We start from the raw sequence: 15,938 nt of genomic DNA, 5'->3' as shown, positions 1-15,938 counted from the left end.
GAATTTGTCTTGAATATTTTTATTCTCATATCAAAAGTTGAGTAGAATTACAAAAGTTGATGGTTTATTTTGAATCCGCATATTATTAAAATAATAATGAAAATAATAAAACAAAAATAGTATTTTGAAAATATTTATTTTTAAAAGAATAAGAATAATAATAAAACCAAAACGATAAATTTAATATATTGAATTTTTCAAAAATTACAATAATAAAATTTAACCTATTCAGTTAATTATTTTCTTTATTTTTATTTTTATTCAATTTATTGTTATATTTATAAAAAATTAAATTAAATTTATGCTTATAATTAGAATTAAATAAACAGAGGAAAAAAGTTAAAAAAATAAACCTTAATATAATTAAATAAGGAAAAAAGTTAAAAAAATAAAATAGTAAAACAGCTTTTGATGATTTTTTTTAACATGGTAGAAAATGATAAATAATATGGTTGCAAATATTTATAATATAATAATAAATGATTGATAATATAGTAGCAAATTCCATAATTAATATTAATAAAAGTGTCAAATGGTTAGTAATTGGTGAATAAGATAATAGTTAAATTCCATAATTATAATATTATAATTTATTGGTATAAGTAAAATATAATATGATATCCCTCGTGGTGGAACAGCCTATGGAATTTATAATGATGCAGCTGAATCCCTCAGTTAGCTCATCCATTCCCTCTGAACAGCCTATGGAAGAAAAGGCTATCACCTACATGGACTTTGTTTTGTTCAAAGCTGCGGCGGATGGTGACGTGGAAGCATTTAGTGACTGCCAAGTTGCTCTTGATTGCCTGGTTGACGGAAGCCAAAACACGGTGCTTCATATTTACTCCAGAACCGGAGGACGCCTGGTAGTCAAAAATGTTAGAGCGTTTCCGTGTTTTCAGAAAAGGGTATTCGAAGGAGAGTTCTCCATTAACTTTGTGGAACAACTTGTCGACAAGTGCCCATCACTGCTACTGCAACGCAATGCCAACTGGGAAATCCCATTGCACATTGCAGCAAGACATGGGCATTCTGGCATAGTCAAAGTCCTTATTGAACGCGCCAATGTAGTGCTACATGAAGACCCCGAGAGAGGGTTGGTTGCAACCGGGGCGAGGCAGATGCTGAGAATGAGGGATGAGGAAGAAAATACTGCTTTCCATTTGGCCGCTCGATATGGTCATCTTGATGTGTTGCGACTATTGGCCAAAGAAGATCCTGATTTTGCTTTCTTCGCTAATACAAGCGGTGAGACTCCACTCTACTTAGCTGCCGAGGGAGGATATCACGGTATGGTTACTGAGATGTTAGATAATTGCAAATCAACGGTTTATGGCGGCCCCCATGGTAGAACAGCTTTGCATGCAGCAGTCCTGGCCGGAGATGAAAGTAAGTGATCAGTTCATTATTTTGTGTTATTGTTGTTGTTTTGGGATAGTTAACTCAATGGCTATTCTCGTTGCTTTTTCTGCCAATGGGATAATCTTCCTCATCATTCTAAATAACGCATGTTCTGTTTCTTCCCTGGCCAAACGAGGAAAATAAAACAAAACAAATGCATAGTCTTGGTCATTCATTTTTCAAAATTAAATAAATTCGCATGTACTGCCGTTGTTGAACTTTTTTATCTTTTTGTTGTGTTTTGGTAATGACAGAGACAGTAAGGAAACTAATAGAGGCAAAAATGCAACTAACCAAACAAACTGATGACAATGGGCGGACTCCACTCCACTATGCTGCGCATTTCAGTAAACGTTCAATTGCCAAAGTTTTGTTGGAAAAAGATGCGTCTGCTGCTTATATAAGTGATAAAGAGAGAGGGATGTCGGCTCTTCATATGGCAGCTTGGCAAGGCGAGCAAGGGATAATGGAAGAAATTATCTCCAATTGTCCAGGTTGCTGCGAAATGGTGGACAAAAGAGGCTGGAATTTTCTTCACTTTGCTGTCGTTGCAGTATCTCCCAAAAAACTTAAGAGATTCTTAGTTGATAACAAGATTAATGATTTCACAAATAGAAATCTTTTTCATGAAAAGGATGTTAACGGGTACACGCCTATCCATATCTCCTTAACGGGGCCTGCTCGTCAGCTCCTTGGTTGGTTTTCTTTTAGTTCTTTTCTTCTAGATCGTGAACTTCAAGTAAGAGGATGGAAGTCCGAGCAATATTTCGCCCAAATGACACGAAAGAAGGTATAAAGCTTTACCCTGCTTGATTTTTACTATTCTCTCCTTTTCAAATTGTTAATTTTTTTTTTCAATTTCAGAAAAAAAAAATTATTGATTTTGACGTGCTTAATATTTACCTTTTCTTTTCTAAAAAAATTCAAGTCATCAATTTCGTACATAACAACTGATGTCAAGTGTAAGACACGTGATACCAGTAGATATTTAACGTCTGAAATGATTTAAGACTAATAAAAGGATCAAATCGTTACAGCTTTACAAATACGAGGATTGAAAAGTGACTTTTGAAAATAAAGGAGTCGAATTTTAAGGATAACGATTACTATTTACTCTATAAAATGATTTTGGCTTTTTTGGGTTTTAAAAAAGAAAAGATGGATAAAAAATTGTGATTAGATTAGTATTTTATTAAGTACATAATTTAACATTTTATTAGTCTTTAAAAGTGGACTACTATAAGCAAAGTTTTTAATTACTGATAGGAAAATATTAAACTCTAACTACTATATGCAGAGTTTAGATAATTAACAACAACATGCATGTGTCTCCTTTAATAAATTCCTAATTTATTGTTTCATTTACAAATCTATACAATATATTGAAAGGATCCCATGAGATTTTTCCCAATTTCATTTTCATTTTTTTAAATTTCTTTTCATTTATCTATTTTTTGTAAATATTTTCATTTTATATTTTTCTCTTTTTTTATCTTTTTAGGGATAAACAGTTTCATAAAAATTACAAAAAAATTAAAGAAAATTAAATTAGGCTAATCTAACTTTTCTAGATTTTTTTTTCATTTAGTTTAATTTTCTTGTATAGAAGAAAGAATATAAATTTATTATTTCAATAATTTTTTTAGAATCAATTCAACCATAATATTAAACACCTTAGTAAAAAAAACAATAATAATAAATAAGTAATTTAAATAATAAATACTCAAAATTAGGAAATGAAATATAAAGAAGAAATTAATGCAAAACAAAATGAGAGAAAATATATTAATTTAAAATATAGTAATAATTTTTCTTGATTTTCTTTTCATTTAATTGATTTTCATAGACAGAAGAATTAATGACAATATTTATCAATTTAATTGATTTTCCATGAATAACTTTTACAAAAGTTTATGATTTATCTTCTTTTAGTCAACAATCAATCAAAATATGTATACAAGTATCACTTGTCTACCCCTAGGACGGAGAAAATTTGTATAAAAATTTTTAGGTGAAGTTTGTAAATTTTTTTAAAAATAATTTAATACAAATTTTAATAGAAAATTCAAACCAATAAATTGATAAAGTCTAATGTTAAGATTAATAATATGTAAAAAAAATTATTAAAAATATTATTTATAATTCAAATTTGATCGGTATTTATTTAGTAATATCAATATTTTTACTAAAAATATCCATTTAAAAGTATATACTAAAATTTATTAAATTTTTTAAAATTTACACATTTAATCTACGTAACAAAACATTTTAAATTTTAATTTTATTTAATTAATTTTAATTAAAATTTTCATGTATTTCACATACAAAATTTCATCTAAATCTTTATTCGGTGCATAGATATGACATGTTTCAATGACTTATGAAGTAGGTGTGAGTGAGATAAATCTCACTTAATAAATTTAAAACTTGCATGTGGCCCATGCGTAGATCCTGTCACGTGTTTGTATTTATATCACAATGTTTGCGTGAACATTCTTTTAATTTTCTAATTATTGATTGATAAAACGATGGATAGTGAATTTAAAAAAAAAAAAAAAAGATATATATCTTTTATGTGATGAATGAAAATGATATATTTATAAAAATTGTGAAGTACCTGTGAATTTTACTCATAGACTGATAAATGCTAATCATTCCTTAAATCGACGATTATCGTTGCAGCAAGATATTCGCCAATTGTTGAATGACATTGGTGATAATGCAGAAGTGGAAGGGTTACGCGTTCACCCAAATTTCAGAGAAAAGGTAAAGGACGAGGATGATGTCTCCTTCATCGAATACGTGGAAAAAACACGAGAGACCCATTTGCTGGTGGCAACGCTTGTAGCCACCGTAACATTCGCCGCAGCATTCACCGTACCTGGTGGATACAAGAGTGATGAGCAAGGGGATGCAACCTTAAGTCGTGACCCAGCTTTTAAAGCCTTCATTATAACAAATACCCTCGCATTTGTTTCCTCTCTTTTAGCGGTCCTGCTTCATTTTCTCTTGGTATGCCTGCATTGGAGTCTAGTTAATCTCCGATTTCAGGTGATTGGTCTGGCAGAAATCTTAACTTTTTCTGCGATGATAGCAATGGTGATTGCTTTCAGCACAGGCAGTTACTCAGTGTTACAATCTTCCATGGGGTTTGCTATCGCCACATGTTCCCTTGGCCTCACCTTCATTCCCGGTTTGCTCATTGTTTATGCCATTTTTTACTTCTTTTTCTTATGAAGGATACCATAGTTACCCCTAACTACAAGCCTGCTACTTCCACAAAATTAATTAAAATGTAAAATGCCGACTGTTTCATTTCTATTGCTATATATGAATCAATGAAATAAAGGAGCATTAATTCAAGGATTCGATGTGGTTATTGCTCAAGTTAAAACAAGTTACAAGTTCCTTTCTGCCCCTTAGTTTCTAAGCTTTCATTTTTGGCAATAAATATACTGTTTATTTTTTTTCTCATCCACTCTACATCCGTCCTTTATATAATAGTCCGTCCATCTTGTTTTCTTTGGACTCTTTTCATATTCTCGTTCAAATTTTGAACACCCACTGTTGCTAAAGCTTTTAGTATGTAATTCCACAGGCCATTTATATCGAGGTCTTAATTTAGAGTTTATAGACACCAATTTTTTTTTAAAATATTTTTAACATGATTGATTTAGGCACATTCACAACCCATAAAGAGCTCACAACTTGACCCATTTAAAGACCCAAACAAAATCCATTTGAAGCCCGGAAAAAAACCCCTTTAAGAGTCCATAAAATAGGTCGATATTGAATCCTATAATAAATAAAAGATGGGAAATGTGTACAATACCTTAGTTGAATCAAATACAATTTGAAGGATTTAGTGGGTTCATAGATCGGGGCTTAACAGAAAAACTTGATAAGTTTCCAAAAATTGAAGATACAGATCAAGAAATTGAATTTCAATTATTTGTAGAAACATATCAATTGGTGGAACCATTGATAAAAGAAAGGGATACCGTATATGAATCACTCACATATTCTTCTAAATTATATGTATCCATATCCTAGGTCGGAACAAGTTGATAGGATCCCCTTTTACGCCCCCATGTCCCTCCCGTGTGGTGACATGGGGGGTAAAAAGGAAAAAGAGGGATGGGGTTTCTCTCGCTTTTGGCATAGCGGGCGGAGGCCCGCACGACGGACTATTAGCTCAGTGGTAGAGCGCCCCCCTGATAATTGTGTTGTTGTGCCTGGTCTGTGAGGGCTCTCAGCCACATGGATAGTTCAATGTGCTCATCAGCGCCTGACCCTGAGATGTGGATCATCCAAGGCAAATTAGCATGGCGTACTTCTCCTGTTCGAATCGGGGTTTGAAACCAAACTTTTCCAAAATTTTACCTAGACAGGATATGCCTTATTTGCAAGACAGAAGACCTATTGCTATGGTTTTCAACCCATTAAGAGTCCCTTCATGAATGAATGTGGGACAGATATTTGAATGCTCTCTTGGGTTAGCAGGGAGTCTACTAGATAGACATTATCGAATAGCACCGTTTGATGAGAGATATGAAAAAAAGGCTTCGAGAAAACTAGTGTTTTCTGAATTATATGAAGTCGGTAAGCAAACAACGAATTCATAGGTATTTGAACCCGAGTATCCACGAAAAAGCAGACTATTTGAAACCCTTTGTCGAACAGGGGAATTGGGCGTAATCAAGATAGGATCACAAGATAAGAGAATAAAAAATCTTGAAAATTAGAACCTTGCCGCCTTTTGTCAGAAGACTTGATAAAATTAAGAAAATATTAGTTATTTAATTTAAATAACTAAATAAAAACTTCTTTCCTTTGTTATAGGAGTTTTGATAAATAGGATTCGACAAAAGAACTTAATCATAACATAAAAATGGATTGTGCAAAAATCCATAGTTTTTTTTATTATTTATTTTAGTTATTCTAGTACTAGTTATTCTAGTAAAATAAATGTAACTAAAAAGAATCGAAATCACAAGCAATATCTTGATAAGTGTAAAAATACGAAAATATCCTTTAAAAGTATCTTCGAAATTTAATATTTTTAAGCTTAGATTTTCACAAAAATTTTTATATCTTAATTTAATAATATTTCATGATTTATAGTATTTTAAAATCTCAAAAAAGAGCATGATAACATTGATTTATAAAAAAATGACTTAAATACCAAAACTTTGTATTAAAAGTAAAATGATTTTTTCATATGGTTTAGAGGTTATAAAAATCTTATCTTTGCGGTGAATAATATAGACTAGTAGATTTCATATTGAATCTTAATACAATAACTAAAGATTACTTCTTGAAAAAAAAAATTTTAGTCATTAGATGAATTTGATCCAAGGGCCTATATTCAATCTTTCAAAGATATTTTGAAGGGTTTTCTTCTTTACAAAAGGAGGGGAAGGAGGAGAAAAAGAACGCGAAAGGGTGTCTGGTTTTAAAATGAGAAGGAGGAGAAAAAGAAAGGGGGGCTGGAAAGGAAAGAAAAAAAAGGGTAAAAAAAATGAGGAGGGAGAGGAAAAGGTTTACGGGAACACAAAAGGGAAGGAAAATTATAAAAGGCAAAATATACAACACAAGAACAAAAAAAAAAAAAAAAGAGAGGGAACAAGGAAAGGCTGTACAACGAAAAAGAAGGAAAATAAACTTCAGAAACCAAAAAGGTGATTTCTTTGATCCCATCTCAAGCACTTCACATCATAATGTCATTTCTTATTTTCTATGCGTTTTTTCACGTGAAGTTCAAAACATAAATGGTTATTATTGTTGCGCCTGAAGCAATAATCACAACAATACAGAAGCAATAGACAACAATCAATAATCAAATGCGCAGGAAAAATAAAGCACACCAAGATTTACGTGGAAAACCCTCCAGTGTAGAGGAAAAAACTACGGGTCACCAGAAAAATCTTCACTATCAAATAATAGTTATACAAAGTTCTTCTCTAGCTAAAACTAGAGCTAATCAACAACTAGAGAAACAATTGGAGAAATCTCACCAAATAAGTGACTCAACAAATATACCCTGGATTTGTTCCTAGAGAGCTTCAAACCCGATCTTCACCGTTCAGAATGTATAACTCTGAATCATAAACCTCCTGACAAGGTTCTAACTCAATCGGATCACGGATCGACTTTCGTTCAACCAACTCTCCCTTCTCTTTTTTTTCTCTCTGCTTTTTCTGGCTTTTCTTCTTTTTTTACTTGGTTGTCGACACACACATAAAACAACCCTACCTCTTTTTTATTAAGTAGCTAGGGTTCTGTGTAAAATAAAAGATCAAGGCCCATGACCTTTACTTGATCCAAAATCACTTATATGGGACTGAATCTCATTTTTCTAACAATTATATCCTATACATAAAGGAACGTTCTCCTTTCTAAGTTTTTTTTCTTTTTTTTTTAAATAAAACATTAAAAAAAAATAGTTCATAACCACTTATATGGGACTGAATCCCATTTTCCTAACAATTATATCCTATACATAAAGGAACGTTCTCTTTTCTAAGTTTTTTTTCTTTTTTTTTTTTAAATAAAACATTAAAAAAAAATAGTTCATAACCGTGAGTGAGGTTTCGTTCCATCCAAAAAAAAAAAAAAGGGGAAGGCTGTAACTAAAATAAATGGTTCTTGGGTAAGTTTAAAAGCTGGTTTTCTTTTCTTTAAGTGAAACTTTGAAAGTCGTTAACTTTCTTGAGTGGGTCATTAAAAAAGATAAGCTGGGAATGAGATGGAGTTTCGTTTTAGTTTTGATTGAAAAAAAAAACCACATGGTTCTCTCCTTCCACATTTGTTCTTACGTGAAAAGCAAAAGCTCTGTTTGTTGTCAACATCTCCAATGGTGATTTCCTTTTTTACAGCACAGGGGCTCGGGTTCATGTTGTAGTGGGCGCTCCTTGACTGGTATAATAAAAAAGGTTTCTTCTTTTTCAGAAAGCTAGTGCCTTTCAAAACCCAAGGAGGAGAAACTTAAAAACTTTGTTTCTGTTTTATTCCGCTTGTCCTCTTCTTTTCTTTCTATTTGTGGCATTTTCCTGGCAAAAACTTGGACTTTATCTTGGTCGGGTTCATGTATTTAGTTCGTGCTCTTCTTGCATAAAATTTATGGGGAGAGTTTAAGGCACTATCAATCTTGGCACCCACTGTTTACATTTAATGCTTGTGTTTGATACATGTGTTCAGTTCATGGGAGGGAAAAGTATGAAAATTTGGCTGTAGAATGACTAAAAAAAAGGAGGAATCTTGCAGTTCAGATTTGTTACAAACAAAATAAACAAATTAAGGACGACTACTTTATGGGAAAAGAGGATTCAATTCCATGACTCGGAATTTTTTTTTCCTTGAGAAAAAAATCATGACTTGTATATTAAGTTTTCGTTGACCACAATAATTCAATTCTATGGCATCCTACGTATTATTGAGCGAAACTAAATATAAAAATAATAACTGAATTGGAATAGAACTGAAAATAACATAATTATAGTTCGCTTATCACAACTTTGTGCAACAGGCCATTTCAGTGGCATTGGCATCAGTCAAATTTGAACATTTAAGAGTAGACAAAGTACGTTAAACGTTGAAGTTATATATCTGCCTGCCCATAACTTCTGACAAACAAAAATGACAAATCTATATAAGATTCCAGAATATTACAACATTAGCAGCAATGTGGTGGTAAGAATCGAGCCCTCATATTACAAGATAGATACAAATCAAGAGACAGGATTATAGATTTGAATGGCAAGTTGCCTCTGAAAGCTCGAACCGGCCTTTCTTGAACCCTGTACTCCTTGTATACGTAACAAGGAACCCATCTCTTTACACCATTAGCTTCTGGTGATCAGCATTCCCTTTTTGAAGGAAATTACCCGCTTCAAGCTTCTCCAGAAGGATTTGTCGTGGAAGATGACTCAGGGCTGTAATTCCAAAGCCCTTTCAGCTCTCCTCTTACCAAACCTAATATGACAGCAACTCCTGAAAAAGGCAAGAAAAATCGGAAGGGAGAAAGGGAAGGGGCAAAAAAGTTACAATGAGAGAGTATATGAGATTTTTTCTGACAAGCCAGCCTGAAGTAGCCTATATCCAGGTGGAATTCTGAACTTTGTTACCTAACGTACAAGGAACAAGATAGAGGAGTGCAGGTTGACCATGCCCATTCATTAGATATAACCCTAGGTATGTAAAGAACAGGCCTGCAATACGTGAAATTGAAATAAATAAGTATTAACTATATACCTTCACAACAGTTATTTTGTTGTTACCCAACTCTTTTTTTAATAGCTTTTCAACCAACTAAATACAAGAATACACCTCTGATATTCAGTCATTTTCACCAATCAAACATCGAGGTTATTCAGTATTTTCACGTTCACAGACAATACCATACTCAGAAGCCTACACGATACGCGGAAAGATACATTTTGCTTCCCAAGATTAACAACCGTGTTTCACAAACTAGAATATAATAGCAATAGTACATGTGAGTGTGTAGTCTGTATGTATGTGCGTGTCAATGATTGATTCTTTTCCCTTCAAGACAAAATATCAAGAGCATATATCAATATGTATTCCAGTAATTATACTGGAACAATAAAGTAAGTAATTCCACAGGCCATTTATATCCAAATAAAGGTAAGCCTGATGCTTTTGATAGTTGTATGCCCATGAATCACAGAATCGCTCTTTAAAGCTAAAGTGATAACCAGATATGACACTATAATTAAATATAAGTATGTAACTAAGCAGATGCTGGTCTCAACACTTGCATTTCCACCGGACAAAAATTGCTATTATTTGAAATCACAGAACATACATGCCAGGTAAAACATCATTGAAATCATTCCAAGTTAAATAAACATTTGTAGGGAAGTTAGAGAAGGAAAAGAAATTGCAAAGACAGAAACACCAATCAACCAAACTCAGTTTAAACTTAGACTAAAGAAACTATTATATTTCACAGAAAAAAATATGTTATTCTGACCTAGGGTGGGAAAGCAAGAAAGAAATAAATAAATATTATATATATATATATATATATATATATTAACAAACCATGATGCATGCACACTCACCAAATCCATAGCCAATTACCAACCACAGAAAATAACCATTGGCAAGATGCTTCTTGTTTTCTTTATCGTATCTGAGACAACCAAACAGGGAAAATAATCATTAACCCACATATAACAAAAGATGAAAACCCTTCAAAAACAAGGGCATAAAAAAGGCAATGCACCAAAAATAACAAGTGCATAAAGACAAAACAACATCCCACCTATTCTGATGCACCCTACCCTGATTTGACTCTAAAAACTCGACAAATGATGTGACAAGGAATCCAAAATCAACCTACACTCAACCTGTCTGACTGCTTAGCATGGTAGAGGGATAAGGGCAGCAAAAGTTGACACAGCTTGACCAGGCTGAAACTCGACTGCCCAATATAAATGACTTCAAAAATCAATGACTCAAACTTAATGTAACCCAACACAGCTGATGTGATTGCCACCTATAAGTTCCACAGGTTTTAGAATAAAATAACAAGCTACCCTTTAGCTTTCATGTCTCCTTAGAGGATTAATCTGTGTCATTTGAAAAAGAAAATTAAAGTTATTGCAAGGTTTACTCTTAAAATTAATTGGTCATTAACTTTAGATTCTCCAAGTGCAAACAAAACAACAAAAGTCAACGCCTTCTAAGGACTATAAATATTTCTAACTTGCTCCTAGTGATAACTAGCTTATTCAAATAAAACAAACTTGCAAAATGGAATATGTATGGCTTCTTGGACTGATTCAAATTACAATTAACCCCTCATGTGATTTTACATAATTAAATAATGGATCATTGGTTTCAAAAATTTACAGTTGACTGCTTTGGTGATTATTGTTGATAAAAGGACTTTCAAACTCAGATTTAACAGGAGTTCTTGATCCTGCCTACTACAGCAAGTAGTTCAGCTAGAAATCAAGAAACAGAAAAGGTCTTGATGCAGCGATTTTTCAGTTTATAAGTTACGAGTAGGTAATTATCCCAGTTATTAAAGAACCAATATTCCATAAGCTATGCCAAACACAAACATAAGAGGTTCGGTGCAAAACTTTTTAACCAATAAGGGCAATTTTAGCTCCTTCCAACTCTATGGGGATTATAACTGAAGTTGTTGCTATTATAGTAGCCTACTGCAAAATGGTCTCATCACCATATAATATTCTAGCTTAAAAGCCACATCCACCATCTTTTAAAGCAGCTTTTCATTAACTTGAAAGCAAGTTGTAGTATCAAAAAGGATCTCATATGAGCAAACTAAGGAAAAAGGTTAATGACCTGTTAAATCACACTAGAATCTAGATAATCGAATACAATGGAGTCTCAAATGTCTCTTCTGCTTCCAGTTTTTTATGCTACCAGTTAGGGAGGGCATTACCAAAAATAAAAGAATAAAAAATAAAAGAGCCTTTTAAATACAGAACTGCCCAAAAAAAAAAAAGCAAAAACTTTCCATCTTGGTATCAGATGATGGAAGCAACAGAATAAAGAAACATAGTACCTGAAAGCAAATGCAATAAGCAAACCAGGAAACAGAATGTCCCCAAATCCAATCATATCATAGCCAACCCATGGATCAAAAACTCTAGGAACTCTCAAGAGCATGGGAATCGATTCGCCACCACTATTGTCACCTCGAGCAACCTATTAACAGGAGCAAAGTTTTAAGAGATCAAAGCTCGTCCTTGGACTGTCACTTTATATTATAAGTCTTTAGGTTGACTGGATGTTTAGTGTAATTATAAAAAGAAAAACCAAACAAAAGAGGAACCAGCTTGGCTTATTAATTAGAAACTTGCCATGTGCCAAGACCCTTTTGTTAAAGTGGAATCGTGGGCAAAGAGCAGGATTTTACATTTTACTATAAGTATAAACTAGTGCCAACTTCTAGCATATTTAAAAAGTATATATTAGGCAGCCGGATTGACCTACCAATTGAACCAGTTTACATAGGTAGTAACCCCTCAAACACATTGACATCTAAAACACTATTGATTCTTTTATGTGGTATCAAAGCCTCCTTGATCTAGCCATTTAGAGTTTAAATTCAAATAGGCCCTCTTCTAATATATAAATCTCAGCACAAGTTTGTGATGGACCAGCTTGGCTTACACTTCATAAGGCTTGTCCATAAGGATGTTTGGGGTTAAAAACTTATTCTCAGGCCTTAACCAAATGTTTGACAGGAAAGATTAGGACAACAAATTATATGATTGACAAAAACAAGCTTTCTGATAGGGAATGTTGTCTATCACATAAAAGAGAAAGAAAACAAAGAATTTAAAACCCAAAAAAAGATGTAGCTACAAAACATGCAAAAAGTCCAAAACAAAAATACAATAAAATCAATTTAGTAGCTCCATGCATGTTTTGTAATCTAGAAATCATTTCTTATAAGTCAAACAAGAGAAGCATATGAGAAAAATCATAGCAGCAACCAAACCAAGCAGGAAACCATCCTATGTTCCATCAGCATATATATGATTGTGTTATTATTTATGTCCATCAAGTACTACTGCACCAGCTAAACACAAGGAAATCATGAGACTGTGGCTTTCCCATATTACCAAACTGCCATGATCGCCACTTTGATGGTAGTAATGTGAAAAGATGTTGCTGCTCAATTAAACACAAATATTCAATACTTTCCATGGAGTCAGACCAAAAGACTAGTTAATGCTTTACAATCATTAACACAAAGCAGAGCAATTTCAATTCAAAATCCAAAAGGATGAGCACTTACTGCAATCATCACGCTCTGATGGAATATAAGTGGTGATAGAAACACCCAAAAGATGTCATAAACGAATGCACAACAGAGAAGTACTGTAGCAACCTGAGTCATGAAGAACAATTAGGGAAAGATGTGAAACATAATTCATAACTACATGATAAAAAAAAAAAAACCCACAGTACCTTGATATTAGGTAATCGAGCCAACTGTAAGACTGTTATCATCAAACAGATACCCTTTTAAACCCAAAAAAAAAAAAAAAATCAATTTTAAGGTAGTCAACAATCGCAAAGCAAAAGGCACCTAAACAATGTTTAAACCAACTTCTATGCAAAACCAACAGCAATCAGAGTTAATACTATCTTCATGCTATTTAAAACAACAGAGAAATGTGTAGATGAAATAGCAGCAATTAAAATAAAAGGAATAACAATGGATATCACCAGGAATTCCAATATGAGATCTACTAAATTGCAACCAAAAGATCCTAAATACCACATCTTTCAAAACCCAATTATGGCTAACTAAATCAACAATTCATATTCTACTGTGTTCTGGTACCGTTCATATTAGCAGAACCATAACTAAATAACTTTCTAACTCTCTGATTTTCTGACCTGGATCTGAATCCTATTCCAAACCTTGTAATACAATTTCCAATCCTCTTAACATCATTAACCCTAAAATTTATTCTCAAAATCCTATTTGTTTCCCTGCAATAGCATCAATTTGTTGCCAATTTGATACAACCGTCTTTCCTGCCCTACAATTGTCTTTCAGATACTCAACATTTCATTAAGCCAAGATATTACCACAGCAGAAAGTGATAAGTATTTGAATCTAGAAATTATGACTAAAAAAAAAAAAAAAAAACCCCACAATCAGTCTGGAATACAGGTGTTGGTATGGAAGACTTACAAGAATATTTTGGCCCACCCATGAATATGATGCCCGCCGATTGACAGCCCAGACAACAGCGAATATCAAACAGAATAGTGCAACCACAAGTGAGACAATAGAAACCTCCCCAAAGAGGGGTAAATTCAGTGTCTTCTGTGAACAATTTCTGCATTTTCTGCTAGTACACTTATATTAGGAACGTGAACAAAAAGAAACCAGATCTTATAAAACAGCTATGTGACAGGTTTAGTAGCAAAGACAGCAAATTTCAAGCATACCTTACTATAGGCGTCATAATGCAACTATGCATCCCCTGAGAAAAGAAAAACCTATCACTATTGAGAAGAAAAAAAAAAAAGCAAATAACAAGAAATAGAAAAAGGGAAAATAATAGGCACTTCAGTACTGTGCTTTTACATTTTGTAGAAACAAGTTGAGACAGAAGATGGTATTTTCCAACATAAACTATGCAGAAGTACTGCAATGAACAGCAATCCACTAATGCATTTCTAATCATTACTTGTATTTATTTATTGGGCATGGTCATATATTTGGAGGTGCTATATTTTCTGTAATGCATTTCCATTTTGCAAACAACCAGCAAAAAGAATTTAAGAAAACAGGGGAAAAACCAATAACTCACAAGTGTAGTTTGTTTTGAACATGCTCTGTCTAATCATTAGCAAATTCAAACATAGATCCAAACATACATGATAAATAACACATTAGTCACAAAAGTAACTCCATTACCTGAACACCGCCGATGCAGAAGAGTACAATCAGCAACCAGACAAACCAAGAGGACATGAAAAAGTAGAGTAGCACCAGAAAAGCGGATGCTGTTATCACAAAAACTACAGCACCCTTTGCAGTAACATCAAGGATTTCCTTCTCATCATCATTGCCTGTTCCAATATTGGAAGATTCCTAGTCAACAGCAGCCAAAAAAAAAAATTCACTTGAATTTCCTTTCAATAATCAGATGCTATAATGATAGAATCAGAAAGAAAAATGAAAATTCAGATAAATTAAGAAGAGGAAGAGAGAAATTAAAATAAATTGGATATGGTTTCTTCACATGACACAAATCCAAGTAGCAACAAAACCAGCTTTCTTTGGAAGAATCAAGCCTAGATGAGGACTGGAAATTCTACAAACATCTAAGGTCCTGAGATATAATTTCTGAGTAAAAAGTATAGTCCAGCAGTACCAGGGTTAATTGCTGTTATCACCCGCAAAATAATATAACATAATATGATATACAAATGCATTCACAGTAATTAGTTACTGAGTTAGATATCAATCTTATCAAATTGAATTTCAATAGTTAAAACTAATTGAATTTCAAGTTGAATTTCAATAGTCAAAAGTTTCAGGCAGTTAAAATCCCTAATTTCCTCTTTCTCCTAGTTCTAACATTAACTAATTAATTGGAAATTTTAAATGTTAAAAAATTTTCACCAATGCTTCAACATTTATATTTTAAAAATTGTTGTATGTAAAACTTCAATATATAATTTGAAAACATATCAATAACAAAAATATTCATGGAAATCTATAATAAGATTCTCATTTTATATTAAAGAAAAACTGTAACTTCACCAGTTCGTATTCCGAACAACTTTTTAAAGAAAGCATTATATGCCATAACTGTTGATGAAGCAGTATCAATTGCATATCTATTTTTAATTCCTTTCAAAGGACATTAACTCCAGGTATCCCATTGCAGTGTCATGTGCCAACAAGAAAATTTTAATAATTTTATTGTAAATATGGAACAAGCACCATACTACCCATCAAACTGGCATTTTAGAGATATGAGAAACTATATATATAG

General features: G+C 32.8%; 2 protein-coding genes across 13 annotated transcripts in view; one reads left to right on the top strand and one right to left on the bottom strand.

The window, feature by feature from the left end:
- Positions 1-15,938, bottom strand: part of LOC111279463 (signal peptide peptidase-like 2) — a 48,638-nt gene that overhangs the window by 28,543 nt on the left and 4,157 nt on the right. For 4 of the 12 annotated variants that reach the window (XM_089756466.1, XM_089756473.1, XM_089756471.1 and 1 more), the window contains 9 exons: positions 14,852-15,028; positions 14,380-14,414; positions 14,120-14,276; positions 13,384-13,437; positions 13,211-13,303; positions 11,969-12,111; positions 10,491-10,561; positions 9,528-9,611; positions 8,852-9,393 (listed from right to left, as the gene is read on the bottom strand). In XM_089756466.1, the coding sequence (XP_089612592.1) occupies positions 9,293-9,393; positions 9,528-9,611; positions 10,491-10,561; positions 11,969-12,111; positions 13,211-13,303; positions 13,384-13,437; positions 14,120-14,276; positions 14,380-14,414; positions 14,852-15,028 (915 nt within the window). In that variant the 3' untranslated portion in view covers positions 8,852-9,292. Of the gene's footprint in view, positions 1-8,851; positions 9,394-9,527; positions 9,612-10,490; positions 10,562-10,693; positions 11,001-11,968; positions 12,112-13,210; positions 13,304-13,383; positions 13,438-14,119; positions 14,277-14,379; positions 14,415-14,851; positions 15,029-15,938 lie in introns of those variants that run through there. The other 8 variants (XR_016334722.1, XR_016334723.1, XR_016334724.1 and 5 more) reach the window with 8 other exon arrangements.
- LOC111279093 (protein ACCELERATED CELL DEATH 6-like) lies at positions 553-4,798 on the top strand. The gene is made up of 3 exons (XM_089756512.1): positions 553-1,389; positions 1,656-2,191; positions 4,084-4,798. The coding sequence occupies exons 1-3, from the start codon at positions 615-617 to the stop codon at positions 4,636-4,638; spliced, it is 1,866 nt and encodes a 621-aa protein (XP_089612638.1). The 5' UTR covers positions 553-614; the 3' UTR covers positions 4,639-4,798.

Source organism: Durio zibethinus, chromosome 27 (assembly GCF_047325235.1).
Source record: "Durio zibethinus cultivar Kanyao isolate XHJ-2024 chromosome 27, ASM4732523v1, whole genome shotgun sequence".
NCBI classification, from domain to species: domain Eukaryota; kingdom Viridiplantae; phylum Streptophyta; class Magnoliopsida; order Malvales; family Malvaceae; genus Durio; species Durio zibethinus.
This window is presented reverse-complemented; position numbering and strand designations above follow the sequence as displayed.

Bases quoted from the DNA above. Each gene is read 5' to 3' on its own strand.
- LOC111279093 (XM_089756512.1), top strand. From the start codon at position 615: ATGATATCCCTCGTGGTGGAACAGCCTATGGAATTTATAATGATGCAG. The intron at 1,390-1,655 runs GTAAGTGATCAG...TGGTAATGACAG, and splicing joins AGTCCTGGCCGGAGATGAAA to AGACAGTAAGGAAACTAATA. The intron at 2,192-4,083 runs GTATAAAGCTTT...TTATCGTTGCAG, and splicing joins CCCAAATGACACGAAAGAAG to CAAGATATTCGCCAATTGTT.